Genomic DNA, 26,980 nt, shown 5'->3' on the forward strand with positions numbered 1-26,980 from the left:
AAAAAAAAGTCTCAACTTAGGGGCTTTTCAGCAGGGAGACAAGGAGGGACTAAGGTCCTATGTCAGGCGGTTCAATCTGATAAGAATTCAAATTCAAGGACTGTCTGATGAAGTTGCTTATACAGACTTCTTCAAGGGTCTGAAGGACGGGTCGACCTTTAAGTTCGACCTGGTCAGAAAAAGGGATGCTACCCTTCAAGAGGTGTTGATAGAAGTTGAAGCCTACATATAGGCGACGGAACTTTGCGCCATCAAGCACTCGTCGGAACTTATAAGGTCCGACAGGAAAGAGAGCCGGTCTGCTCAGCCGGGCAAAAAATAAGAGAGCAAGAAAAGAAAAGAAGTCTGGACGGCGGACTGTTTTGGTCAGCCGTCCCAGAAGAAAAAGAGAGAGTTTAAGCCATACGTCCCCAAGTACGAGTTCAAAAAGGACTGCTCCTCCATCCTCATGAAGATCAAATACCGGTTGACCCTTGAAAAACCGGCAGCAATGAAGAGTCTCATCAACAGTCGGGACAAGAGCAAGTACTGTCAATTCCATGAGGATATCGCCATGACACCAATGGCTGTTATAGCCTCAGAAGGCTATTGGACCGCTTGGCTTTGAAGTCCTATATGGTGAAGTCCAAGGGTAACTTAAAAAAAAACAATGGAAAACCGTCCAAGAAGCCGGCTGTGAGCTCTGACATTGATGACGAGGAAATCTTTACCAAAGAAGGCGGCTTTACGGGAGGGGGTCCTACCATCCGGGGTACCAAGGACTACATCCGGAAGCTGGTCAACTTAGTGGATGAGGGCCAGGCGTCGAAAGACACCTTCCCTGAGGTCCTCATCTCTGAGAAGGATCGGGGCAAGGTTAGGTGGCCTCATGATGACTCCATTGTCATCGAATGCAAGGTTGTCAACCAACGAGTGGGCTGGATCCTCATTGATACCAGGAGCTTGTCTGACCTTATCAGCTCTCAGTGCTTTGAAAAGCTCAAGTACAAGCCTAGCAGCATGCACAAGGCCTCTCACCTCTTAGTTGGCTTTGGGGGAGGGGTAGTGCATCCAGTGGGGAGGATTGACCTACCCATCCGGCTAGGAGAGAAGGAGGAAGGACGACACATGGTCGTCAATTTCTTAGTGGTCGAGGAATTGACCGCCTACAATCTGATTCTGGGTCGTCCAATCCTTAACGAGTCTAACGCAGTCATCATCCCATCCCTCATGCTGATCAAATTTGAGAGGGATGATGGAACGGTGGGTTCTCTGAACGGGGATCAGAAGACGGCTAGGGAGTGTTACCTCTCAGACGTCAAGCCTACTGTGGCCGTAGCCGGCCAAGGCGAGGAGCCCATCGACCTTAATGACTTCAAGGAAGCCGCGCCTGCTCCCAAAGCATCCGACAAAAAGAAAAAGGCGGACCACCTTGTGGCCGTAAAAAAAGAGAAGCAGTAGCAATCACTAATCAGGGAACGATAAGATGATCTCCGTCCCCAGCCGGCTGGTAAAAATATTGATATTGTTCTAGATAATAGTCGTCCGGAGAGAACTGTTAAAGTGGGGATGGTTGCTTTTGCAAAGTTGGGTGCAGACTTGCACCAATTGCTGAAGGAATTAAAAGACATCTTTGCCTTTGAAGTGGAAGAAATGTCAGGCGTCAGCTCGGATCTTGCTGTCCATAAATTTGTCGTGAATCCAAAAAAGAAGCCGGTTAGGCAAAAGAAAAGGAACCACGGCGAGGAAAGATCTCAGGCGGCAGCCGCTGAGGTCAAGAAGCTACTGGACGCCAGGTTCATTCGGCAATGCTACTACCCGGATTGGGTAGCCAATGTTATCCTTGTGAAAAAGCCGAATGGTACCTGGCGGATGTGTGTTGATTACACAGATCTAAACAAGGCATGTCCGAAGGATAGTTATCCTCTTCCAAAGATCGACAGCCTGGTCGACTCTACAGCCGGTCATGCCTTGATGAGCTTCATGGACGCCTACTCAGGCTTCCATCAGATACCCTTGTGGAAAAAAAGATTAAGAAAAGACGGCATTTGTCACTGATCAAGGGTTGTTCTGTTATACGGTGATGCCGTTTGGGCTGAATAATGCGCCTGCTACCTTCCAACGGATGATTAATATGGTCTTCAATAATCAAATTGGGAGGAACGTAGAGGCGTACATTGATGACATGATAGTCAAATCTAAGCTCCAGACGGATCACCTTGTTGACCTCCGAGAAACCTTCACCACCCTCAGGCGGCATAAGGTGATGCTTAATCCCAAAAAGTGTGCCTTTGGCATTGAGTTTGGGAAGTTTCTCAGATTCTTGATTGATCAAAGGGGGATAGAGGCCAATCTGGAAAAGGTACAGGCGATGATTGGCATGAAGTCACCTCGCACTGTTAAGGAAGTCCAAAAACTTACCGGTTGCCTGGCGGTATTGGGGAGATTCCTCAGCCGGTCATGCGACAAGTGCCTCTACTTCTTCCAGGCAATCAAGAAGAAGACTAGATTCGAATGGGGAGAAAATGCTGAGGCGACATTCTAGAAATTGAAAGAGCACCTCCACTCATTGCCACGGCTGGTCAGCCCTCTAGCAGGAGAGGTTCACTATATGTATTTGGCTATCTCAGACCATGCCCTCAGTGCCATTCACCTAGCTGAAAGAGACGACATCCAGCTCCCGGTCTATTTCATTAGCCATGTTCTTCGAAATGCTAAGCTTCGGTACCCCTTGGTTGAAAAATTTAGCCTTGCCCTGTTCATGGCAATCAAGAAGTTGAAACCATATTTCTTGGCACATCCGGCGGTGGTCTACACAAACCAACCCCTCAAGCGGTCAATGACAACCTTGGAGTCATCCGGCAGAATGCTCAAGTGGGCTATTTAAATGCAAAGTCTGGAAATCACCTTCGAACCTAGAAAGGTAGTGAAGGGTCAAGCGTTCGCCGACTTCATTGTTGAAATGACAAGGCCGGCTCAGCCAGACAATGTTTATCAGGTCTGGAAGGTTTATGTAGACGAGAGCTCTACTATGAACGGCTGTGGTGCAGGCGTAATTTGCAAGTCTCCGGAAGGGAAGAAATATGAATTTGCACTACGTTTAAGTTTCAAGCCTTGAATAATGAGGCGGAGTATAAGGCCCTGCTAGCCGGTATCCGCATATGTAAGGCGGCATGGGCAAGAAAAGTTGACGCCTGCTCAGATTCTCAATTAATCGTAAGTCAATACCATGGTGACTACGAGGCCACCCATCCGGCTATGATCAAGTATCTGCAGGCGGTCAAAGATGAGGCCAGGACACTTGACGAATTTCATCTAAGTCAGATGCCCAGGTCGGAAAATAATCAGGCAGATGCACTGTCTAAGTTGGCATCATCCGCCACTTGTGATGCGCCTAGGTCAGTCTTTTGGGAAGTCATGGAAAAAAGAAGCATTAAACATGATCCCATTGGAGTTCTTGACCGAAGCTCTACCTGGATGGATGCCATCCGGGCTTATCTGGCAAACGACACTTTGCCGGACGCCCCTTCAGAAGCGGCTGCATTGAAAAAGCAAGCCTCAAGTTTTGAAATTTACAAGGGATAGCTCTTTAGAAAGGGTTACCTCCAGCCGTTGCTGAAGTGTGTTACCCATGAAAAGGGAAAAGAGGTTCTAGAGGATCTGCACTCGGGCTTTTGTGCATCACATATAGGCGGTAGAACTCTAGCAAAAAGGGACAGACGGCAAGGCTACTTGTGGCCCACTCTTGAGGCAGACGCCATGGAAATGGTGAAGAAGTGTGACAAGTGCCAAAGATTTGAAGGAAATCTACAACCCGGTTCCATTTGCAAAGTGGGGCATGGATATGTTAGGTCCTTATACGCCTACTACAGGCGGGCGGAGGTACATCCTGGTGGCTATAGATTACTTCACCAAATGGGTTGAGGTAGAGGCGGTCAAGGGCATTAAGATAAAGGATGTTATCTCTTTCATCTGGAGAAACATCATCACCCGGTTTAGGGTACCTATGTCTATGGTCTTTGACAATGGCCCTCAGTTTGAAACGCTTACCCTCAAGAGCTGGTTGGGAGATCAAGGGATCTCACATTGTTTTGCATCAGTCGACCGCCCCCAAGCAAACGGCCAAGTTGAAGCCTTCAACAAGCTCATCTCAGACGACATTAAGAAGAAAATTGAAAGGGTTGGCGGTCTATGGGCGGATGAGTTGCCTCATGTCCTATGGGCCATCAGAACAACTGAAAAAGGGAAACCGGTGAAACCCGTTTCTCATGACATACGGCACTAAAGCTGTCTTTCCAATTGAGCTTTATGAGCCAACATTCCGAACATGCTCTATGATGAAGAGGCAAATAGAAGGCCATGCACCTAGCATTGAATTCACTCCCGGAGCGCAGGGGCAATGCTGCCTTGCGTCGTGAGATATACCGTCTGAGAATGACGAGGGCCTACAACAAAAGAGTACACAAACGACCCCTCAAAGTGGGGGACTTTGTGTTACGAAAAATGGAGGCAACCGGCAGGGAAAATGAGCAAGGGAAGCTAACTCCTAATTGGGAGGGCCCCTACCGGATTTTTGAAGAAGTTAGAGGCGGCACCTACCGCCTGGAAACTCCAGAGCAGGTAGTTAGCCAGAACCTGGAATGTAAATAAATTGAAAAAGTACTACTTCTAAGGACTTGTAAATTCTTTTTTGTAAATAGAGTATATTAATGAAAGAATGTTTTATTTCCATTTTTGTAAAAGTCCCATCTATGCAATGCACAACCGGGCAACCGTCTGCTCTAAACTGAGTAGTAGGCTAAGTGTCGAACTTAGCTATTCATAAGGCCAATGGCCGAACATATTTTAAACCGCCTACTCCAACATGAGCAGGCATCCGGCGACGCCCATTTGGGTGAATTCGTCGAAGAGAACATCTCTCTTTCCGGGTGATACATTGTTATATAGATCATAACTCAAACGGCTTTAACTGACTGTCTAGGTTAAAGATAACTCATGGTCGTTTGAATGATCAATCGAAATTAAGATACAACCGACCGTTGCTACAATGCAACACAGACGGTTATTTACATCTTGATCGAATGTAGCCGGCTTTTCCATAAAAGCACAACAACTGGCTACAAACTCAAATTAAGCAAGGTCAAAACCTTAGCATTATTAAGGTCAAAACCTTAGAATTTAATCCGCAACTTGGTTATGATGCATACGTCCAGCCATAGGCCGCTTGCATACCAACTAACGGCCCTGCCGAATACCCAAAGGGTTATCCGCAGCCAGTTAAAAGAATAATCTAGGTTGGCCCTAGCCGGCACCGCCAGCTAATCCAACTTAGAGTAATTCTATTTTAAAAACGGTCAAGGACCGCCTATCTATTTGTCTGAATGCTTGTATGGACGGCTTCCTGCTTAGAGTCAAGATAACAATCGTCCAGGGGCAGGTGAAGCCAATGCATCCGGCATACCGCATGTATCGATTCAAATCGCAAAAAAGAAAGATTAATGCGAGGCAAAAATTGCAAAAAATTGAAAGAAATAATATCAAGAAAAAACCGACTTAGTCGGAAAATATATTAAAGAGGTTAATGATTGTCAGCTGGACCCATGTCTAGGGAAAGAGATACAAGTAAATTACACGGCACGCAGCCGGATGAAGACATGAAGCATAAAATAAGGCTAAGGCTACTGTTGTTGTTGTGATGGCTGCCCTTGGCCTGAAGGAGGAGCCTCCTGAGTTTGCTTGGTTTGGGCTTCGCCAGCCTCACCGGCACCAGATCCTTCGCTTGCTCCTCCTCCTCTGGGATGCCAGCCCATTCTTCAAAGGGCGCCGGCTTCTCGGTCCCGAGAACCTGGGCATCAAATACCTTAGTCGCGTATTTGTACTGCAAGTCAAAGAAGGCATAGTCAGTGTCTGGATGGATCATAAACCAAGCCGTCTTCATGCGCTCTTCGCAGTCGCGCTCGTTCTCGGTGACCAGCCGGTCTTGTTCAGCCGCCAGCTTGTCTTTGTGCTCCGCCTAGGTCTGGGCCAACTCGTTCTTCAGCCGGTTGACCTTTGCACGCAGCTCTGTGTTCTCCTTGTCAGCATCCCACAAGGCTTTGACGTCAGCCTAGAGGCTTTTGACTTGGAGTTCAAAGTCGGTTGATTTTTTGTTGGCTATATCAGCAGTAGCCGTGAGCTCCTTAATCAGCTCCTCCTGATTCATCTCTCGGCTTTTAGTTTGGATTTCATATATAAGGGAGTTATACTAGGTAACATCAATAAGTTCAGCTGTCCTTCTCTGGGCATCCCTTACCTCCTCCTGCTTTTTTCTCAAGGGAACCTTGAGGCCTTCTATTCTGAGCATTGTCTGCAAAACAACCGGAATAGGGTTAAGTCATTCGAATAACGTACAACCAGCAAAAAGATGAAAATTCATTATAGATCAGCCGGTGGAAAACTAGATTGGCTCTCAATGCCCCAACCGGCAAAATTACCTCAGCAAGAAGAGCTGTAAGGCAGTCTATGTTAACCTGGTTTATACCCGGTACCGCCTCCTTTTCGGACCGGGTAAGGGTCCTCAGCATTCTCTTGGCGTAGTTTTGGAGATCCGGTCAACGAGAAGAGGCATCTGCATCAATAGATTTATCGGTTAAGTACTGAGCATATGTAGTGCCTATATTCTGCTGGCTGCCTAAAGAATCCCCTGATTGGGTAGCTTGGGACTTGACTCGCAGAGGCCCAAGCGGCCAGGGGGGATCAAAGGTGAGAGTAGTACCTTGATTTTCAGGCTGAGGGGTCACACCACCCCCAGCCGCATTGGAACCGGATGCTACAGCAAGCACCCGGCTTGAGGGAACCTCGGCTCCTCAGCCGGCCCTAAGCTCAAGACCAGATCTTTCAGGCTTTTTCCTGCTGAGGTAGGCCTCTCAGGAGCCGGCGGTCTTCAGGCAGAGGCAGGGGCAGCCGGAACCCTCCAGCTTTTAGAAGCAGGATGGGACGACTCATCTCCTAGTATTTTCAGCATTTTCCTGATGGAGCGAGGAACATTCTTGCTCCCCGTTTGCAGAAGAAAACAACACAACCGCTTAGTACCAAAATGAGCTATAAATAATACAGACGGTAAAGAAATCAGTCGGCGCTTACCCCATCATCTTTGGCCGCCAGCTGGGCCCTTTTCTTCTCTAGCTGATCCTTCCGGATCTCAGCGACAGACTTAGTCGGGGTTTTTTTCTGGAGGAACCATCTCTAGTCCTTTCTCTGCAAAGAAGAATAAAAAATCAAAAACCATTCAAGCATCATACAGATAGCATAAAGTGCCGGTTAACAATCAACATACATTTGCTCCAAAATGTGCTAAGGTCGCGGGCGGAAAGGATTGCCTCGTTCTTAAGCCAATTAGGATAAGGGAACCAGTATTTGGGGACAATGACTTCTGTCCCATCATCCAGAGGCAAGGTGGTCTTTTTGAAAAGACCCGTCTGTAGGGTTTCGTAGTGACCCACACTACGCAGAAGGAAACCCCCCAAGACCCACCCCTTAATTAAAGCAATTAACAAGCATAATAAACTTAATCAAACAAGACTAAGAACAAGAATTATAGCTTTGTTGCGTGCTTCGCTCCCGAAGAGCTCTTACTTCAAAATCCCGAAACTACAAGATCTCCGACGGATCGTACCCTCGACCCGACCCGAGCGTCCTAAGTCTTGAAGGTTAGTCAAGACCCGGACAAAACAAAACTATGAGTTTTATGAATCAAAGGTTTACTCTAATTATAAGAGTTGCCTTTTTAATTCCACTCAAGGTTGTGTATTTCCCAATACCATGCCTTTGGTATTTATAGGGAAATGCACCCTTGAACTTCATTCCCCAACCAATGTAGGAGAATGAATAATTTGATAATTAATTTATTTCCAAAATGAATTAATAATTAAATTCAATCACAATGCAACAAGTGTCAAGGGGAGAGAGAAGGTTAGGTGAGGACCATGAAGAGGTGGGGGGGACCATTTCCTTGCTCCCCAAGGCTTTGCCCAAGCCTTGGTCCCCACACTCTTCCTCACTGCCGCCACATAGCTGCTGGGCTGGCAGCCAGCTAGCGTGCCAGCTAGCACATGCCCAGCAGCCCCAGCATCCCAGCCAGTCAATGCGTGCTGGCGCTAGGCGATGCTGGCGCTGGTGCTGTGTGCTAGCGCTTAGCCCTGCTAGCACATAGTGCTTGCGCTGGCCCAAACAGCCCACGCATTGGCTGGGTAGCGCACACGCCTAGCATCTACGTACCAGCCTCACGCAACACGCTCGCATAGCCAGCATGCGTGCTGCTAGCGAGCCACGCATGCTGGCCCCTTTGCCTCGCCAGCTACACGCATTTCCCTCTCACTACGCACACACTCGCATCCCTCGTTGCACCTCTCGCACACGCACCAGCCTTGCCCCCACACACATGCGCCACACGCATTGCTAGCCCAGCCAGTGCGCCTACGCACGCAAGGGCCTAGCATGCGTGTTGGGCGATGCTGCCAGGCACCCTCGCACTAGCACACTTCAGCCAGTGCCTAGCACTGCTATGCTTGGTGCGAGGCACGCACACACGCACATGCACGTGTGCCAGTGCTTAGCATTGTGATGGCTGTTCTTGGTGCGTGTGTGGCCCTGCCATGCGCACCTAGGCATCCAGGCAAGCACATTGCTGTGTTGCGATGGTGCGCCTAAGCTGCGAAGGTGCGCCTGGGCTGCGATGGTCAGCGATGGTGCCTAGGCTGCGATGGTGCGTCTAGGCTGCGATGGTGCGCCTAGCACACCTAGTGTGCTTAGGCTTGCGCCTAGCCATGCTAGGTGTATGCTAGCTCGAACTAGCCTAGCATCCACATGGTTAGACCATTGTGGTGCTACGGCTATGCTCGTACTTGTCGCTTGTGATTTTGCGACGCTCGGCCTCGACGCCCTAGGCTCGATATCCGACGTCTATATTCGTAAAACTCTGTCGACTCATTAAATCCTTTCGGATTAATTCGTCGTCTCGGATCGGTGATCCAATTGGGTTCGACCTGAAGGGTTCAGTTAAGATTAAGCTGTAATATCAATTGTACCTTGATATTACTGATCGGAAGCGGCCTCCACATAGGCATTCCGATCACTTGATCTTACTGAAGAATTAACTCTGTAATAATTCTGAACCCTCTATCGGAAGAATACACTTTTTGGAAGGACACCATTCCTTTCACCATTCTCTTCCAGCTGCTCCACTTAGATGGGTTTTCCAGCGTCATCATATATTCTGGATACGTGGTTAATGTATACCACGCATTCCAGCCGCCTGGGGCACGACTGAGGTAATGCATATGTGCAAACGCCTCCAAGCTAGGCGTTATGTCCTGCATCTCATAGACGGCGATATATCCATGTATGTTCACCCATGAGTTGAGTGTTAGCTGCCAGACACCGAGGTCGTAACACCTTAAAATGGCCTTTATTGTGTTGTGGAGGGGGAACCGGAGGCCGGCTTTGAATGTCGCCTCGTAGCAGCCGAAGTAATCGTCGGCATGATCTAAGTCGTCATCCCAGACGACGGTTGCCTCTACAGGTGGCACAACAATTTCCCATCCGGCCCCTAGCAGGCGCTTTTCCGAAAATGCCGGAAGGGTGGCGTTTAAAGTGACCACGTCCTGGGCGCTCATATGCGCCTCTGTTGGATTGTTTATAGAGGGCCACTTATATACCTCCTCATCCTTTTGAGGGGCATCCGGCTCCATGGTTGACTTAGTGGAGTCTGATTGTTGGACGGTCTCTTCCCCGTCTGAGCTCCCGGATTCCCCACTTAGCTCCACATAAGAGAAGTGAACTAATTCATTATCTATCTTCCTTAGAAGGAATAAAAAAAATTATTCATACTATCCACTTCAGTAACTATACAAAATATACTCCCATTTTTTAATAAGTGCTCCATTTCTCTTTTAATTTTACGAAGTTTAACGAAAAAATAGTAGAACACATGAAATTATTAGCGCTTTTTGATGTGGCCAGCCACCGTGCGTCAAGCTGACACATACATACCAAAACACTAGCCGACCGAATAACCTCAACCACACAACCTTTGACCAAGTAATCCCGACCATACCGTGTGGCCAACCATATATGAAAATTTATGTTAAACTATTATGCAAGCTAAGTGGGGTACAACGAAAAATATAAATATCACAGAAAACATGAGTGGGATGAATTTATATTCATGAGAAATAAAAAATAGGTACCAAGTGGAAACAATGAAAGTAGGAAAGATATTAAAAAAAAACGGAATGGTGGGGACCAATGTATTAAAATAATGTTAAAACTTTTCAAAATTAGTAACGGAGCATTTATTAAATATTGTCGAAAAAGGAAAGTAGAGCACTTGTTAATAAACTGAGGGAGTATTTTATTCATCCGTATGTAAGATACTTCCTCTGTTCATATAAGAGATGTGAACCCCTTGTTAAACTTAGTAGATTTGGGCTAGACCCATCTTATGATTAATTGAAATTGCACTTAATTATGGAACTGAGAAAAAGTTATACTCCTTTTGTTTTCTTAATGCATTACTTGTTTGATTTTACCATTTTTTTTCTTTTAATACATCACTTTTATATTTGGTAACTTCATACCATATCTTATTTTATTATTTCTCTCTTTTCTCGAAAACCCCACTCAAAATATATATCATTACTTTCTATTATTTCATGGTCCTTACTTATATGATTAAAAAAATTAAAAAAAAAGAACTTTCTTTCATATAGGTATCTGAACTATTTTATGATCCTCATTGTATTTCAAATAAATAAATTAATCATCTACTTGCCCCACATGCTCAATATATTATTCGAGCAAATGCACTCCGAATCCCCGCGTAGAGTGATGAATTTAAATAAAGGGAGGAAATGTAATAAAAAATTAAAAAAAAATTAAAAAAAAAAACATGTTATCATCTTCCTCTGTTTCTAAATAATTAATACATTTGATATTTTTTCACTATTTAATTTTGACTATCATTTTTCTAGTAACATATAAAAAATAAATTTTATCATGAAATATATTTTTAATTAGGTATTACTATAATATAAAGTTTCATAATATCAACATATATATTTAAGGTCAAACTAATGCATTTGCATTTGTACCAAGTTTAATCATGTTAATTATACGTGAAGGAATATGTAGCATGTTTTATTATGTTTTCATCATTTTAACTTTGTATGATTTTTACCAAAATATCATTACAAATAATACCAATCAAAGATCTTGACAAACCTGTTTCGGGGTTTTCCGTGTCCCTCGGGAGAGTTACAACACCAAGGCTGGATTTCGAGCGCTTGTACCTACAAAACAACGGAGACTTCGATTGGTTGGAGTTCCGCCTCCGACGATCAAGTTAGAATGCGTATGGAGTCAGCGTTTTTGGTGTATTTTTTTTTATTTTAAAATCTGAAATTACGAAATTTAAAAAAAAAAAAGTCAAAATGTAAAACGCTGTCTTAGACAGCGTTTTACTCGTTGAATTTTTTTTAAAAAAAAAACCAGGGTATTAAACGCTGTTCGAGACAGCGTTTTACCCTGGAATCTTAGTTTAGTAAATAGTTTTGCCACGAGTCCACTTTGCAAAATACTTCGATAATAAAGCTTAGTTTGAAAAAAAAGTACGATTTATAAACCATATATCACATGGGCATTATACTAGGGGAGGGAATACATCTTATGGTAATGACAATCGGCTAATCGCAAAAGGCTTAAGCCCATAGTAAAACCCACAGTTCTAAGTACAGCCCAATAGTCCATACTCCATACGTCATTAATTCTAAATACCTAACAATAAATTAACACACGACTTGACTTAAGGTCGTTGAAACAATTTACCCAAAAAAAAAAGGTCGTTGAAACAAACAGGATTATATTATTATGTTGGAGAAAGAAACGGTAACCAAGATAAGATAATTGGTAAGACTTAAGAGCACTCTCACCAATGGGGAGAAACATGCCCATGGGTAATTTTTGGGGTTTAATAAAAAAAAATAACTCCCCATCAATGGTCTAAATTAAAAATGCCCATGGGCAAATCAATTTTTGATCAAAGTTTGGGCAAAATTAAAAAACTGACCAAGAAGAAGTAGGCCCCACGTGCAAGCTACATTTAAATTTTTTTTTGCTAAGCATACCTCAAAACGCAGCGTTTTGAGGAAGCGTATGCTTTGCTTCACCTCAAAACGCTGCGTTTTGAGGGTAGGAAAAGCAAAAAAAAAATGATTTTGGCAGCCTGACAGACGCGTCAGCACGCCCAATCAGGCGCTGACACGCGTCCTGTCAGGTGAGTTGGACCAATCAGGAAATTCCTGATAATTGCAACGGTAACAATTTTGTAACGGGTATTTTGTGCTTATAAAATTAAAAAAAAAAATATACCAACGGCTAGAAAAAAAAATTCTCTACAAATAGAGACCCATTTTGCCTATATTTTCATATTTTCAAAATTCACATAAATTTGTTGTATTTACATTTTCTCTCAATTTCTCCCTCATAATTAGTCATCCTTTTAATATTAGTATTATTATTATTAAAATAAATATTATTATTATTATTATTAAAATGAATATTATTATTATTATTATTATTGGAAGTATAATTATTATTGTTATTATTTTAGCTTATTAATATTATTATGGCTAAATTAGAAAATAACACCTGTTAAAAGACCTAATTTTGTTTTTAACACCTTAAGATTTCGAAGTTTAATTATAACACCTGTTAAAAAATAAAAATTTTGCTTTCACCACCAGATAACAGAAACTGTGACGGAATTTTTTGGTGGGGCCCACATAGTCGTTTACCCTCCAAATTCCATCCCCTTCAATTCGAATTTATCTTCTCTGTCATTTATTACCACCCAACTAATTTTGCTTCATTGAATTTCGTCTGCAAATCTTGAACAACCAAAATTACTGCGAACATTCAAACCCTATACTGATTGTTGTGATTGAGAAATTGAGTTTGAAGAGGAGGTGTCAATATTGGAGCGAAACAAGTCAGCGAGATTCCGTCAGCCATTTCCAACATCCAAAAAGCTTGGACTTTTTCGTGGATTCTGACAGCAACAGGAGTAAGATTCCAATACAGGTACCTTTCGAACCCTTTAAAGTAGTTTTCAACAAGTACTGTGTGCTGCATTATGCCATTTGTGTGGGTGTAGTAGGGTAATTTGGGAAAAAAAATTAGGAACCCTAAGAACAGTAAAATGGGGTAATTTGTAATTAAAGTTGAATTTGATTAAATTAAGTATGATTTGGTGTAATGTGTGAATTATTTAGTTTAAATCATTGATTTTGTTGACTGTTGACTGGTTTGTCATTGTGTTGGTTTAAATATGTTTGATTTTGTTGATTAAAGTATTGCGGTTGACTGTGTAATGGGGTTAGCTATGTTGGGTTTTATTGATTTGCTTTGCATTTGTTTATTAGGTAGAAAAATGGCCGACAACAAAGATGGATTAATTGATATAGTATTTAGAGTAGGGGGTGCTTTTGTTACTAAACAAGTGTCAAAATCAAAGCATTTGCTTTGTTGGTGTGGTAGGTTATGTTATTGGAGGAGGGATGTGGTAGTGGATAAGATAGATTTGCATTATTTGAGGGTAGCTGCTGTGCATGGGTTTGTGAACTTTAATGTCCATGTCCCACCTAACTACAGACTTTGGTATAAAGAAAGAGGTAGGACCTTTAACACAGGGAGAAGGGAGTTAGTAAATGAAGAGGAAGTGAAGGGGCTGCTGGAGACAGTGAATGGGGAAGGGTATGTTGAAGTATTTGTGACAGCTAATGAAACATTAAGGCCCATACATGAGATCCACGCCCAGTCCACTCCAGTAAAGGCTGAGAGAAAGGGGAAGAAAAGTTCAGGTAAGCCTGCTGTAGTTAGGAAGAGCCCAAGAATTAACAAAAATGAGCCTAAGGTGAGGGAGGGTGAAGAATCTCCTAAACCTAGATCTAGACAGGGGATAGAAAGGGTTGAAGGGGTTTCTGCTGAGATTAAGGGGGTTCCTGGTAGAGGGAAGTTGTTGAGTAAGGGGAAACAAAAGGGTAAAGCTAAGCTTGAAAGGGGTTCTGGCAGTGTGAAGGTGTTGGATAAGGGAAAGGGAAAAAAAATCTGTAGGCAAAGGATTGATTTTTGAGGATAGTAGTGAGGGCAGTGAGACTGGGAGGGAAGATGAGTTTTCTTCAAGTGATGGGAGTGAGATTGACATAACTTGGGAGCCTAGAGAGGAGGAGTATGACAGTGGGGATGAGAGGTGGTTTGTGCAGAATTCTGAAGAAATTTTAGCTAAGGTAACAAGAAGTCTTGGGAAGCAGTTTGATGTACATGATGAGGGGGTTTCGAAGGATCCAAAGGCAAGGTTGAAAGGTAACTTGGATGTGAATGAGGTACAACTACAAGAAGAAATTGAGGGAGAATCAGATGACCTAAGGAGCTTGGATGGTTCATCTGATGAAGAGGACAAAAGTCCATGGTTTAATGACAAATCTGACTTCTCAAAGCCTGTTGTACTTGTTCATAGGCTTAGGTTTAGCAATGCTACAGTGTTGAGGAAAGCTTTAAGAGTTCATGCCATACAGAATAGGTATGAGTACTATTTTTTACACAATGATAGTACTAGGATTACTATTCAGTGTAGGAATAGGTGTGGGTGCAAGTTTGACACAAAGACAAGTAGGATGCCTTTGTGTATATGCAGGGGTGGAGTGAAGTGTAGTTTCAAGATCCATGCTACTAAGTTAAAAAGACAACAGACTTGGCAAATAAAAACCATGAAGTTGGAGCATAAATGTGTGAGAAGCAGGGAGAACAAGAAGGTCACAGCAGAGTTCATTGCTGAGAGGTATCTTGAGGAGTTCAGAACTAACCCATCATGGAAGGTTAAGCAAATCAAGGATAGGGTGCTTCATGACTTGGGGGTAGAAGTGACCTACTACAGTGCTTGGATGGCAAGATGTAGAGCTAAGTTGATCATTTTTGGTTCAGCAAGAGAGCAATATGCTAGGGTATGGGATTATGGGAAGGCTGTAATGAAATACAACCCTGGGTCTGGTTGTAATGTTGTGATTGATGGCATTGAAAATCCTGAGCCTCCCTTGTTTATGAGGATGTTTATTTGTTTAAGGCCTTTGAAGGATGGGTTCTTGAAGGGTTGTAGGCCAATTATAGGGGTGGATGGCTGCCACTTGAAAGGAGCTTATCCAGGCCAGATTTTAGTTGCAGTCTCCAAGGATGGGAACAACAGCATTTACCCCATTGCTTGGGCAACTTGTGAGGTTGAAAACAGGGAGACTTGGGTCTGGTTTCTGGAATCCTTGATGCAATGCATTGGAAGTGCAGATGGGGCAGGCTTCACCTTCATGTCAGACAGGCAGAAGGTAATATTGTTTTGATTATTGTAGTCTTATTTTCTGTCCTGTTCTTTATTGTTTGAAGTGTGACAAGTAATTGTTGATGATGTTAAACAGGGACTGGGTGAAGCTCTGTCTGAAGTTGTGCCTAATGCAGAGACAGGTTCTGTGTTAGGCACATTTGGGCAAATTTCAAGTTGAAGTTCACTGGATCAGTTTTCAAAGAGCTCTTTTGGAGTGCTGCAAGAGCAACAACATTTGTAAGTCTCTAGGTGACCTTAAATTATTTTGAATAAGTAAATGCATGATATTGTTCCTGTTCATGTACCTACTTCATGTAATAATGTTCCTGTTGTGTATAAAAGCAAAATAAGAGCAACAACAGTTGTGTATGTTATTCTTTCATGATAATGTTCCTGTTGTGGTTGTAGGTTGAGTTTCAGATAGCCATGCAACAGATTAGGGAGCTTGATGAGGATGCTTACAATTATTTGGAGAACATCCCCACTCATCACTGGTGCAAACATGCATTCAGTGACAGTTGCAGGTCCAACATGTTACTAAACAACATGTGTGAGACTTTCAACTCTGTTATCAGAGATGCAAGAGACAAACCTATCCTCACCCAAATGGAATGGATGAGGAGGTACATGATGAGGAGAAATAATGAGAAGTGGGAGGACTCCAAGGAAATCACAACCAACATCACTCCATATGTGCATAAGCTATTTCAGAGGATGATCTATGTGGCTAGGAATTGCATAATTGAAGCTGCCAGGGATGACACTTATGAAGTGCAGCTGAATGATGACCGGGTTCTAGTTGACTTGCCAAATTGGTCTTGTTCCTGCAATCACTGGCAATTAACAGGCATCCCATGTATTCATGCATTTGCATGCATAATGGATCAGAGGGTTGATGCTGAGCAGTTTGTCCACCCCTATTACACTATGGACACTTACAGAGCAGCATATGAGCCTGCAATTCAACCTATGCCAGGCCCAAAGAATTGGGAGAGAGTGAACATGAGAGAGCCTCATCCACCAGCATTCAAACAGCAGCCTGGAAGACCTAAACAGAAGAAGAGGAAGCTAGAACCTGGGGAGGGAACATCTGTAACAGGAGGGGAGCAGGGAAGAAAGAGGAGGAAAAGTCAGTGTAGGATTTGTGGTGGATTTGGCCACTATCCCAAGACTTGCAAGGGTCCACATGAACCTTAACCAACTGAGCAGAGAACTGCAGGAAGGCCTCCTTTAAATTCACCTTGGGTAGTTGAGCAAAGGAAGAAGAGGGAGATCAAAGCTGCTAAGAAGGTATGCTGTTAGGTTTGTAACTTTTCTTTTAAAATTTGTGATGAAATTGGATGTTGATACTTGTTTATTGGTATTTGTGTTTAATAAACAGAGTGCAATAGGGGCTGGTCCAAACAACATTGGGAATAGGACTTTTCCCCAAGAGCAACCTGGCTGTGAACCATTGAGTAAGAGGAAAGGTTCACACAGTCAACAAGGGCAGCCACAAGCCAAGCATCACACCACCCCCTCTTCCAGCCAACCTGAACCCAATGCTACTGGAGTGCAGACAAGGAGGGCTAAGCTGCTGACTTCCAGACAAGGAGGGCTGACACAATGATGTTTGAATTGTTTTTCTGAACTTTAGTTGTTGGTTGTATTTTCTGAACAATCAGTTGCAATATTTGTAGCTTTACTTTTGAGTTTAGGACAAGGATCCTGTTTTGTTAAATTAATACTTTGCTTTAAGGCTTTACCAGCCAATTTTGTTAGGCACTGCAACAACAAATTTGATCAACAACTTAAATGCAATATCAACTACTTAGGTACTTACTTAATTCATTGCTTTCATAATTGTGTACATTAGTTTGCTTGCAATAGTGGTTCACTGCCACTTATAAATCATTACATTACCATATTACTGTTTCATGCAATTACTAGCATTAAAAGTTATACTTAATGCATTACAAACCCCCTAATAAGAAGGATCACTAATATGACCAAACTAATCCCAACAGCAAGACTAAGAACAGAGTGATCTGATCTAGCATTCCTTCCATGCATCTCTCTGTTCATCTTGTTCCTGTCAGAGTTTAAAGCCTTGCATTTCATTTTCAGCCTGTCCACTTCATTCAGCAAACACCTCAACTGTCCACCAAGATCATCAACTTCCCTCTTGTAATCACTAATTTCCCCCTTCAACAGTTTCTTATCTAACAACAAATTGTTGATCACCTCTGTTTGCCAGGCTGTCCCATCTTGTTCATCCACCCATTCAAATGCTTTACAACCTCTGCTCTCAGTTACAGGATCGTAGAACTTGCATGTTCTGAACTTACGACCAGGGTTCTCCCTTGTCCAACTGGTAAGCTTTGCAAAGGGAACACCACATTTGCACTTCTTCTCCTTTGAAGGTGAGAAACTTGTAGAAGACATTTCCTGCACCAATTTGCCATCCATAATAAGCAAAACCATTTGTACTATGAAAAAATACAATTGAACCAAGGGAATTAACACAATCACTCCTACAAATCAAAACCCCCAAATTATTTCTACAATGAACCCTAATTTCATTTTCTCGCAAATTACAGCACAATTAACACACAATGAACCCTAACTATTTACGAATTACATGACTATTGCCAGATGCGACCTGAATTATGCATTTAAGTCAACAACATATAGATTAATTTACGCCTTATTTTTGAAAGATAAATTAGGGTTTCTAAAGTGCTATTGACGCAATTACCTGATTTGATATCTACGTCCCCCAAACAATGATGGTAAAATCAAACAATTTCGCCAATTTGTTAGTCGAATTCGCAAAATGTGAAGCAATTTTGTGTAATCAGCTCAACAATTCTACATTAGTGAAGGATGTCGTAACTATATAAAGCAGTTTGGAAAAAATAGCCGTTATTGTGGGCCCAGCTAACAGATCCTCTAACGTTGTTCCAATTTAGGCGGTGAAAGCAAAATTTTTATTTTTTAACAGGTGTTATAATTAAACTTCGAAATCTTAAGGTGTTAAAAACAAAATTAGGTCTTTTAACAGGTGTTATTTTCTAATTTAGCCTATTATTATTGTTGTTCGTTATTATTTTTGTTATTAATATTATTATTATTATTATTATTATTATTATTATTATTATTATTATTATTATTTTTATAATAGTTATTATTATTGTTATTATTGTGTTAGTTTTTGAAATTAATAAAAAAAAATAGATATGGATCCCAATAACCCCTTTTACTCAATACTTTCTCAAAATTGTAATGATTTTGATGAGAATTTCATGAATCAACCTCAATTTAAACTTTTCCTACAAAGATTGAGCAACACCTCTCTGCAAAATCCTCCACAACAACAAATACCTCCACAACTTGAAATACCTCCACAAATTCCAACTGAAAACACTGATTACGTGCAATCACCTCCTGTCTACCAAGGAAGTAACTCTCAGTACGATGATAGCCAAGAAGAAAATGTGCCTGAGACACCTCAATACCCTCCGTCGACTCAAAGAATGCGGGTGGGTTCCAACCAACAACTCGCTAAAGCTAGTCGTATTTGGTCAGTCGCAGAAGATGAAGCTCTTATTGGGCTATATTTAAAATACAGTGGAAATGCGATAGTGGGTACGGGCATGAAAGCTGCTGAACTTTGGCGACAAATATCTGCGGCGTACGACATGGTTCAAGCTAAGAAGCCAGAAATACTACCAACCAGAAATGCGAAGAGTTTGGAGAACCGTTGGAGAAGGATGGCGGCAGATGTACTGTTATGGACAAGTTGTTATGATGAAGCGGGTCCGTTAACTGGAAGTGGATTCAACGAAGTTGATCAAATTCAAAAGGCCTCGAAGTTGTTCCATATATCAGCCAAACCACCACACAATTTTATTTTTCCCCACGCTTGGGAAATGATAAAGAATGACCCAAAGTGGAGGCCTAAACTCAGATGGGCATTGTCACTAAAGGAACGACAGGATTGTCAACTGCGTCCGGAAGGGGACACCGAGGATACCAGTGGAAGTGGAAAGAGATCGAGAACTGACAGTGAAGCTGAAGGAGATGTTCCCGTTGGTGGGTTTTCATCAGGAGGTATACCCAGACCCGACGGGGTAAAAAAAGCAAAGGCTAAGCGTAAGGGAAAAGCTATTGTTATGGACAAGTTGTTATGCGAAGAGTTTGGAGAACCGTTGGAGAAGGATGGCGGCAGATGTACTGTTATGGACAAGTTGTTATGATGAAGCGGGTCCGTTAACTGGAAGTGGATTCAACGAAGTTGATCAAATTCAAAAGGCCTCGAAGTTGTTCCATATATCAGCCAAACCACCACACAATTTTATTTTTCCCCACGCTTGGGAAATGATAAAGAATGACCCAAAGTGGAGGCCTAAACTCAGATGGGCATTGTCACTAAAGGAACGACAGGATTGTCAACTGCGTCCGGAAGGGGTCACCGAGGATACCAGTGGAAGTGGAAAGAGATCGAGAACTGACAGTGAAGCTGAAGGAGATGTTCCCGTTGGTGGGTTTTCATCAGGAGGTATACCCAGACCCGACGGGGTAAAAAAAGCAAAGGCTAAGCGTAAGGGAAAAGCTATTGCTCATGATAGTGCAATTTTAAGTATTGGTGAACAGATACAGGCTTGTACTGAAGTTAGAAGCTTTGAGGCAAATTTACGGCAGCAAAGGTTGGAGCTTGAAAGGGAAAAGGAAAAGAGGAAAAACAAACAGGTCGAATTACAAGAGAAGAAGATGAAATTTGATATGTTGCAAGCAATTATGTCCAAAACGACGCCACTTACACCAACTGAAGAAGCGTGGAAGGAGGAACTAATTCAAGAAGTGTATGGTGGAAAGTAGAGTAGTTTATTATGCATTATGATTTCAAGTATTTTGTTTATTTTATGTTGCAATGAATTAATTTTTATTATTAATTATGTTCCAAAAATTTATCAAATTATATTACATTTTCATATATTTTGTTCAATTAAGAGTGAAGTACTAGCTACTGTGTAGATTTTTGTCTTATACAATTATGAGTCAAGTGGTTGGTTTTATCAACCATTGAACTGTCAAATCCCAAAAAGTAGTCAAGTCCAATTGTAGTTTTTGTTTTATACAACCATTGAGTAAATATTTTGTAATCGTTAATTTATTTGGTTTGTCTAATTGGTGTACGATCATTATGTTCCAATGTTGTAATCGTTATTGTTGTACTAATGAAAAATGAAATTTCGCATAAAATAATGACACAAATAATTAATATTGTACTCATAAATAACTTAATCAATAAAAAAATTTAGTTAAGAATAAATATTATTATTTTATTAAAAAATACATTTTGCAAAAATTAATATTAAAAATAATTAATATTGTACTACTCATAAATAATTTAATCAATACAAAATTTTGTTAACAATAAAATTAAGAAATACTAAATTACAAATTTAATGATGTCTAGGAGAGATAAATATTGGTGGGGTATAGGGTTAAAAATAGGAGAGAGAATGGTGGGGATTATAATTTTTGACCATTGGTGTAGAATAAAAATGACCAAAAAAATGCCCATGGGGAGGAGGAGTGAGAAAGTGGTTAGAGAGAGATTGGGCAACCAAAAAAATGCCCATTAGTGGCAATCTTTAGAGAGAGACAAAAAGTGGTTAGAGAGAGACAAAAAGTGGTGCACAAATGGCAAGAAAAAGGAAAAAAAACGTTTCAAATAAAAAATAAGGACAACATTATAATTCGACCGTTGAAACATTTTCAACCCACTAATAAAAATAAGATTTATTATATACTTTTATCATTTGCAACCCCAAAATTAAACATCAGATTAAGGTACTCTTCCTTTCTTCAAAATCCCTCTCTAAAATGGCAAAATCATCAGAAGCAATGCCTCTTAAAGAACTAAACACAACTACACTTGGTTTTGAATCGCCGCCTTCTCTGAAACATTACCAAAAAATTGAAGGTACACAAAATTCTGCAAAGAAAAATGAAGACACCCAGAACTCTATGCAGAAAACTGAATATGTACAAAACTTAAGAAACTATACTGATGACAGCTGCAAGTGCAAAGTTTCAACGGGTTTAGGCACACCGGATCGCCTTAAACTCCCGAAACCATTCAAGTACCCTGAAAGGTATGTACGAATATGTATCACAAAATTATAGAATGTACCCGTGTCAATGCACGTGATAAATCAACTTGAGTACTTACGATTTTGCAAAGTCGTGGTTAAAAGTTTGGAAACTAATATATTCTTATTTATACAATGATTTTATTAATTTAGATACTCTACTGCACTTTTTCATAATTGTTAAATTAATCTTTTATCAGATAAATGTTAGGAAAACTAGATTAATGAAGAACAATTTGAATTGTTTTCAATGTCAGGTACACCAGTCCAACAGACAATATATTGTCTCCTATATCTAAAGGTCTCCTTGGTCGAAAAAGCCGAAGAGGCGGCGCACTCTTGCCACCCTCCATCATTCGGTCTAAGGTACGTTACATCATTCCTTAATTTTATTCTACTTTGGTAACTCTATTGTTCAGTTACATGTCAAATTTATATGACCACTTGCCCATTTTTTGAAATTTCGTACTGGAATGTATGATTTAATCAATTTTCTTGCTGGCAGATTCAAGAACTGCGATCTCCTGATGTAGAGCAGTGTCAATTGAACATGAAACAATAAATATATCTAGTATCAAAGGAACACTCTGCTGTTCGAGTTCGGGGCCTGTTGAAAAATTACTTGTACAAACCTTGTATTTGTACTAGTTCTTTGTGTAATTTTATTTTACTTCTTTTCATAAGAATTTGTTGTTTAATGTTGCAGTAACATTTTACCAATAAATTACATGGAATTTCCTAAAATCCCAACAGCATTAGTAATGAGCAAAGAAAAATCTGAAGCGGTCTGAATCACATACAAAATGTACTAAATACTGTCATGAAAATTATAATGAAAGTTACAACCAAATGTGAAAAGTTGCTAATCTTCTCTGTATCATTCCAATTTTATTGAATCTTCTAATGAAACGCGACATGACAACTTTACTCAAGACGGACTGCATACCATTGGATTGAACCAACATCTCCATCAACTTCAAGCTCACATACAGATTTCACAAGAAATGAGACTGCATCATCTAGTGTTTCGAATCGAGCAAGGTCGGGTGGTAACGTCTCGTTTGGCCAATTTTCTAGCCACCCTTTAAGCTTATCTTTCAATTCTTCCTCAGAAACAAACTCCTCACTTCTCCCTGGTTCCAAGTACACATAAGTATCTGTGTCCATGTAATTCGCCCTGCGCCGTCTACCTGCATAACTCTGTAAAACACCCAAGTATTTCTTGCAATAAGAAATTTTCAACATGATAATTGGCTAAAAATAGGTAGTTAAGAAAAAGAAATTTTTTTTTTATTTTTTTTTTTTGGACTTGCCTTGACTGCATCACTCCTGCATGAAAGCAGTTTGTTGTAGGTTGAAGTATTCAGCTGACCAAGACAAGGTTGATGTGTTGGGATTTCCGGTACACGGTGGTAGAACCGTGGGCTTGATTCATCTGAAAGGAAACACCAAAGTGTTATTGCTGTTAGAATTAGATTGATTTGTAGAAGAAAAAAATTGTTGATGGTAGTTGTTTATATCGCGAGTTTGAGTGAAGTCTTACAAAAGAGAATTGGATGATTAGTAATGTAGATGTTTTGTAGCTGGGTGTTCAATAATCTGGTTATTGGTGTCATTCTTTAGCCTTCGAATCTTGGGTATTGAGAATTAGCTGAAGGATGTGCAGTGTTGGAGTATGATTTTAGATGAATGGCTTTAGTTTGGATAATAAAATTGAGTTGGTGTGTCTTTTAGTGTAGAACATTTGGTGCAATTGATATGATTAGTTAAAATCTATCTTAGAAATTTAGGAGTCCTCAAATGGTCTAAAACCAAAATTCGTGTTTGGTTTCCTTAACACATTTGTTGAAACTGAGGCCCGCCCTCTGAATCAAAAAGTATACGTTTATAAACCTAAGGTCGTGAAACCATAAATATTGTTAATGACACTTTACATTAATCACAAATATCCATCCATCGTCGTCCCATCACCACGGTCTCTCTCATTGCCATCACGAACACCAAACATGTGGAGGAGTTAAATCTCGTCTATCTAGTATCTACTACTGCCCCTTTATACTTGAGAAGATGATATTATACATGCCTTCTTCTACCCTCTTGTGTAAGAACTTTTTGACATTTATTTAGACCAATTTATTGTGTAAGGTCATGGGAAAAAGACCTCAATTATGACATTTTCGGAAACAAATTACAGCACTAATAACTGCACAAACAAAACGAAATAATTTCATTATAAAATCAGGTAAGAAAGATTACAAATTTTCAAAATTAAATATGAATGAAGGGAAACAGAGATTATATTAGAAATGTTTTTTAGAAATCAATGATGTTGTTGATGCTTAACGTCTTAAACCATTGAAAGCTATTATGGAGAATAAACATCAGTAGGATAATATAATGTACACAAACTAACGCCAACATGAATTTCATAATCCAAACAAATGCTTCAAATTTTAACACCTTAAACTTCATAATCCAAACGAAAACAAGTTTCTTAATCCAAACAAAAGCAACAAGTTTCAAAATCCAAACGAAAGCAACAAGTTTCATAATCCAAACGAAAGAAACACATTAACTTCAAGAAACATTCAGCTTGGAGGACACTGCAGGCAATGCAGTAAGCTGCAATACTGCACCAACGTCGACATCCCTCAATAGTAGAGCAATGAAGCATCACAATATTAATAGGAACACCATTCAGATTCCCATCACAGATTTTTCGAGAAATCTTTTCACCATTCCTTCATTATCTTCAAATCCTTGTTGCTCAACGATCTCAAAATCCCTTAATGAATGCCTCCAACAATTGATAGGTTGAGACGGATAGCATCCACAGGTTGTTTGAGGTAACTCATTAGTCGGCTCCTTGTAATTTAACTGGCACAGATAAAAATCAAATGAAGAGTAATTGAAGAGATGAAACTTCTCCAAGAATAACATTGTCATATACTAACTCCGTCCCTAAATAACAGACAACAATTATAATTTAAGTCATCTCAGAAAAAATATCATTTATGACACCAAATTCCAACACACTACTGTAAGAAATGGTGATGAAACAAATATAGAATATTAAATAAGAAAAACACACCTTGAGCAAAAAATTAAATAAATTATTTGTGAGATGTGCAAAAGAAGATAAGCGAGGAGGGACAAATTCCATAATGCGAAGAGTCTTCAGCCGAGGAAAAAGCCAAAGCATGGCTTCAATGCATCTGGTAATATCAAGAAAGCTCACAGAACTAGAACAGGATACCTTCAACTCGTCGATTTCACAAAGTGGAGACTCATATCTCTGCCTCGCTGGTCTTCGAATTATGACACTCTTAAACATATAAAACCAAAGCAATATAATGTTAGTTTCATCATACATAACATAGATGAGATCACATAACAAAGTTGAATCATTCATGAATAGGCTGTACCTCAATCAGTGCCGTCTCAATACACAAGGACTTACAATGCCTTAGTTGCTCCAGCAATCTCATTATTTGTACATCCCATGTATTATTCGAAGGGGCATTTATAGGGAGCTTAACGGTGATGCTAGAAGGTAGTAGTCTAGTTTCTGAAGATAGAGATGTTAAGTTCCATTGCGAGCTAAATGTGAAGTTGTACAGATTTGCAGAAAGTTTCAATTCAGTTTTATTGAGTTCTAAACTTCGCAGACGGCCTGATGTGATCCGCAGGTAATGCTGTAAACCAGAGCTATAGACAATCCTCAAAACAGTGAGACATAAAAGTTGGGAGAGATGTCGTTTTAACCAATAATTGGTAAACCAACATTTTGACAGTTTTAAATCTGATAAACCTGGATAGATGCCGAAGCCCAATTCATCATCAACATTACAACCTGAAATAGGCACAATTAGAATCAATGCACCCGAAATATTATGTGCTACAAACATATAAAGATCGAAATAGTATATGATAGAGTCTTACCAACAAGCTCGATATCTGTTAAAGTACTAAAACACGAGGCTGACAACACAAGCTTACACTGAGCACCCAATTTTGCATGAAAGAGTGAGCGGAGATTTTCTGAGTTGATCTCAAGCAATTCCAAGCTGATGCCACTTATCTGTATAAGATGTTGTAGGTTAGGATGCCGTAAAATTTGAAGTGATCTATAACCTCGGCAGTCAGTGAAGCTCAACTTCTCAACTCTGGTACAGCTAGCTAAAAGGTTATCAACCACTTGCTGATTCATTACGACATAGCTCATAGAAAGTTCGCGTAGTGCAGGGAGATTAATTTCATTGACAGATATTTCATCAGATAGCTTGCAACCCTGAATACATAATTTAGTCAAAGAGTTGAAAGATAAAATAAACTCTGGCACACAGTACAAATCATTGAGCGTCGTTGGTCTTCCATTGCCAATGACTTCAACTTCAAGCTCATCAACTACAAAATCCGTCCAAATATGTTGGACTTAACCCTTGTATTAAAGGTATATAGAGCCTTAGCTTTTGGAATGTTTGCCTTTTGCTTATGAAAGTGTTGTCGAGAAACTCCATGAACCTCTGCACAACTTCAAGGTTTGGGACAGCTGTAACACTATGTGGGAAATCATCACTTTCACCGTCCAAATCCCAGCGTTTGAGTAGAAAATTTCGCCCAAAGTTGAGGTAGGGGATGCCAAGCCATTCATACCTCCAACTCTTGGATAAGGTGCTTGTCTGCATAGCTTCTCGCGTTGTTAAGAAAGAGAGTATGTGCCTTCTGATGTCAGATGGGAGTGCTGATATACGATCATCTGATTGCTCTGTCAATGTCTACACAGTAGAAGAAGTGTAAACATAAACATCAATAATTAATCTTTATCTAGATAGGTAAACCACCAAAGCCAAGTTTTTAACTAGTGGATAATTTGACTGTAAGAAGAGAAGTAATCATGCAAACCCTTTCTATGTATGAAAGTTTTGATGACGATTTTCCATCAAATATCAAATTTAGCAACACAAACAAGATAATCATATAAACATTACAAGTTTGGCTCGACTACAACATGTACTAGAGTCCCACTCGAGTCGTAAAGAGTTTAAAATATGTCTCATTGTACACACCTTAAGGACACTCTATTTTTAAAGTATAACCACAAAAGCTCCATATTCAATTTCTGGCCTTGTATTGTGCCAATCACTTCTATTAGAGCCAACATAATTGCATGTTAAGGAATTAAGTACTAGGAAATATTAATAATTTTCTCACATAAGGGTTTACACATAGAAGACATGTTTCCATGTTATTAGACTTTAGGCATCACATAAATTGAATCCCAATGTAAGGTTGTATCCGTATAAAAGTCTCATTTATAGTGGAATTATTTAAAAATTAATGGTGTTTGATTGATTAAATGTAAATTTAAAAAAAACGAAAAAATAGAAGTGAGGTGTGGTTGATAGAAACTTCAAATTAAATTGGATATGTAACAGATGAAATGGAATATTTATTT

At 40.5% G+C, this 26,980-nt stretch overlaps 4 protein-coding genes across 4 annotated transcripts; 2 read left to right on the forward strand and 2 right to left on the reverse strand.

Moving 5' to 3' along the window:
• The first annotated feature begins 15,928 nt into the window (after positions 1 to 15,928).
• Positions 15,929 to 16,991, forward strand: LOC110734904. Its single transcript, XM_021915032.1, has 3 exons — positions 15,929 to 16,474; positions 16,592 to 16,672; positions 16,764 to 16,991. Exons 1-3 carry the CDS (start codon positions 15,929 to 15,931, stop codon positions 16,989 to 16,991), a joined length of 855 nt encoding a protein of 284 aa, XP_021770724.1.
• Positions 16,992 to 17,014: 23 nt separating this feature from the next.
• LOC110734905 lies at positions 17,015 to 17,845 on the reverse strand. Its single transcript, XM_021915033.1, has 2 exons — positions 17,372 to 17,845; positions 17,015 to 17,146 (listed from the first exon to the last, which is right to left on the reverse strand). Exons 1-2 carry the CDS (start codon positions 17,843 to 17,845, stop codon positions 17,015 to 17,017), a joined length of 606 nt encoding a protein of 201 aa, XP_021770725.1.
• Positions 17,846 to 20,886: 3,041 nt separating this feature from the next.
• On the forward strand, positions 20,887 to 22,205 carry LOC110735112. Its single transcript, XM_021915261.1, has 3 exons — positions 20,887 to 21,525; positions 21,780 to 21,888; positions 22,028 to 22,205. The coding sequence occupies exons 1-3, from the start codon at positions 21,254 to 21,256 to the stop codon at positions 22,082 to 22,084; spliced, it is 438 nt and encodes a 145-aa protein (XP_021770953.1). The 5' UTR covers positions 20,887 to 21,253; the 3' UTR covers positions 22,085 to 22,205.
• Positions 22,206 to 22,326: 121 nt separating this feature from the next.
• LOC110735111 (protein CHLORORESPIRATORY REDUCTION 7, chloroplastic-like) lies at positions 22,327 to 23,499 on the reverse strand. Its single transcript, XM_021915260.1, has 3 exons — positions 23,066 to 23,499; positions 22,836 to 22,957; positions 22,327 to 22,722 (listed from the first exon to the last, which is right to left on the reverse strand). The coding sequence occupies exons 1-3, from the start codon at positions 23,136 to 23,138 to the stop codon at positions 22,447 to 22,449; spliced, it is 471 nt and encodes a 156-aa protein (XP_021770952.1). The 5' UTR covers positions 23,139 to 23,499; the 3' UTR covers positions 22,327 to 22,446.
• Between the last annotated feature and the right edge of the window lie 3,481 nt (positions 23,500 to 26,980).

Source organism: Chenopodium quinoa, unplaced genomic scaffold (genome assembly GCF_001683475.1).
Source record: "Chenopodium quinoa cultivar QQ74 unplaced genomic scaffold, ASM168347v1, whole genome shotgun sequence".
Lineage (NCBI taxonomy): Eukaryota > Viridiplantae > Streptophyta > Magnoliopsida > Caryophyllales > Amaranthaceae > Chenopodium > Chenopodium quinoa.

Bases quoted from the DNA above. Each gene is read 5' to 3' on its own strand.
- LOC110734904 (XM_021915032.1), top strand. From the start codon at position 15,929: ATGTGTGAGACTTTCAACTCTGTTATCAGAGATGCAAGAGACAAACCT. The intron at 16,475-16,591 runs GTAACAGGAGGG...CCAACTGAGCAG, and splicing joins AACCTGGGGAGGGAACATCT to AGAACTGCAGGAAGGCCTCC. The intron at 16,673-16,763 runs GTATGCTGTTAG...TTTAATAAACAG, and splicing joins AGATCAAAGCTGCTAAGAAG to AGTGCAATAGGGGCTGGTCC.
- LOC110735111 (XM_021915260.1), bottom strand. From the start codon at position 23,138: ATGACACCAATAACCAGATTATTGAACACCCAGCTACAAAACATCTAC. The intron at 22,958-23,065 runs GTAAGACTTCAC...GTTTCCTTTCAG, and splicing joins TAATCATCCAATTCTCTTTT to ATGAATCAAGCCCACGGTTC. The intron at 22,723-22,835 runs GCAAGTCCAAAA...GGTGTTTTACAG, and splicing joins GCAGGAGTGATGCAGTCAAG to AGTTATGCAGGTAGACGGCG.
- LOC110734905 (XM_021915033.1), bottom strand. From the start codon at position 17,845: ATGGTTTTGCTTATTATGGATGGCAAATTGGTGCAGGAAATGTCTTCT. The intron at 17,147-17,371 runs GTCATATTAGTG...TTGTTGTTGCAG, and splicing joins TTGCTGTTGGGATTAGTTTG to TGCCTAACAAAATTGGCTGG.
- LOC110735112 (XM_021915261.1), top strand. From the start codon at position 21,254: ATGGCAAAATCATCAGAAGCAATGCCTCTTAAAGAACTAAACACAACT. The intron at 21,526-21,779 runs GTATGTACGAAT...TTTCAATGTCAG, and splicing joins CCATTCAAGTACCCTGAAAG to GTACACCAGTCCAACAGACA. The intron at 21,889-22,027 runs GTACGTTACATC...TCTTGCTGGCAG, and splicing joins CCTCCATCATTCGGTCTAAG to ATTCAAGAACTGCGATCTCC.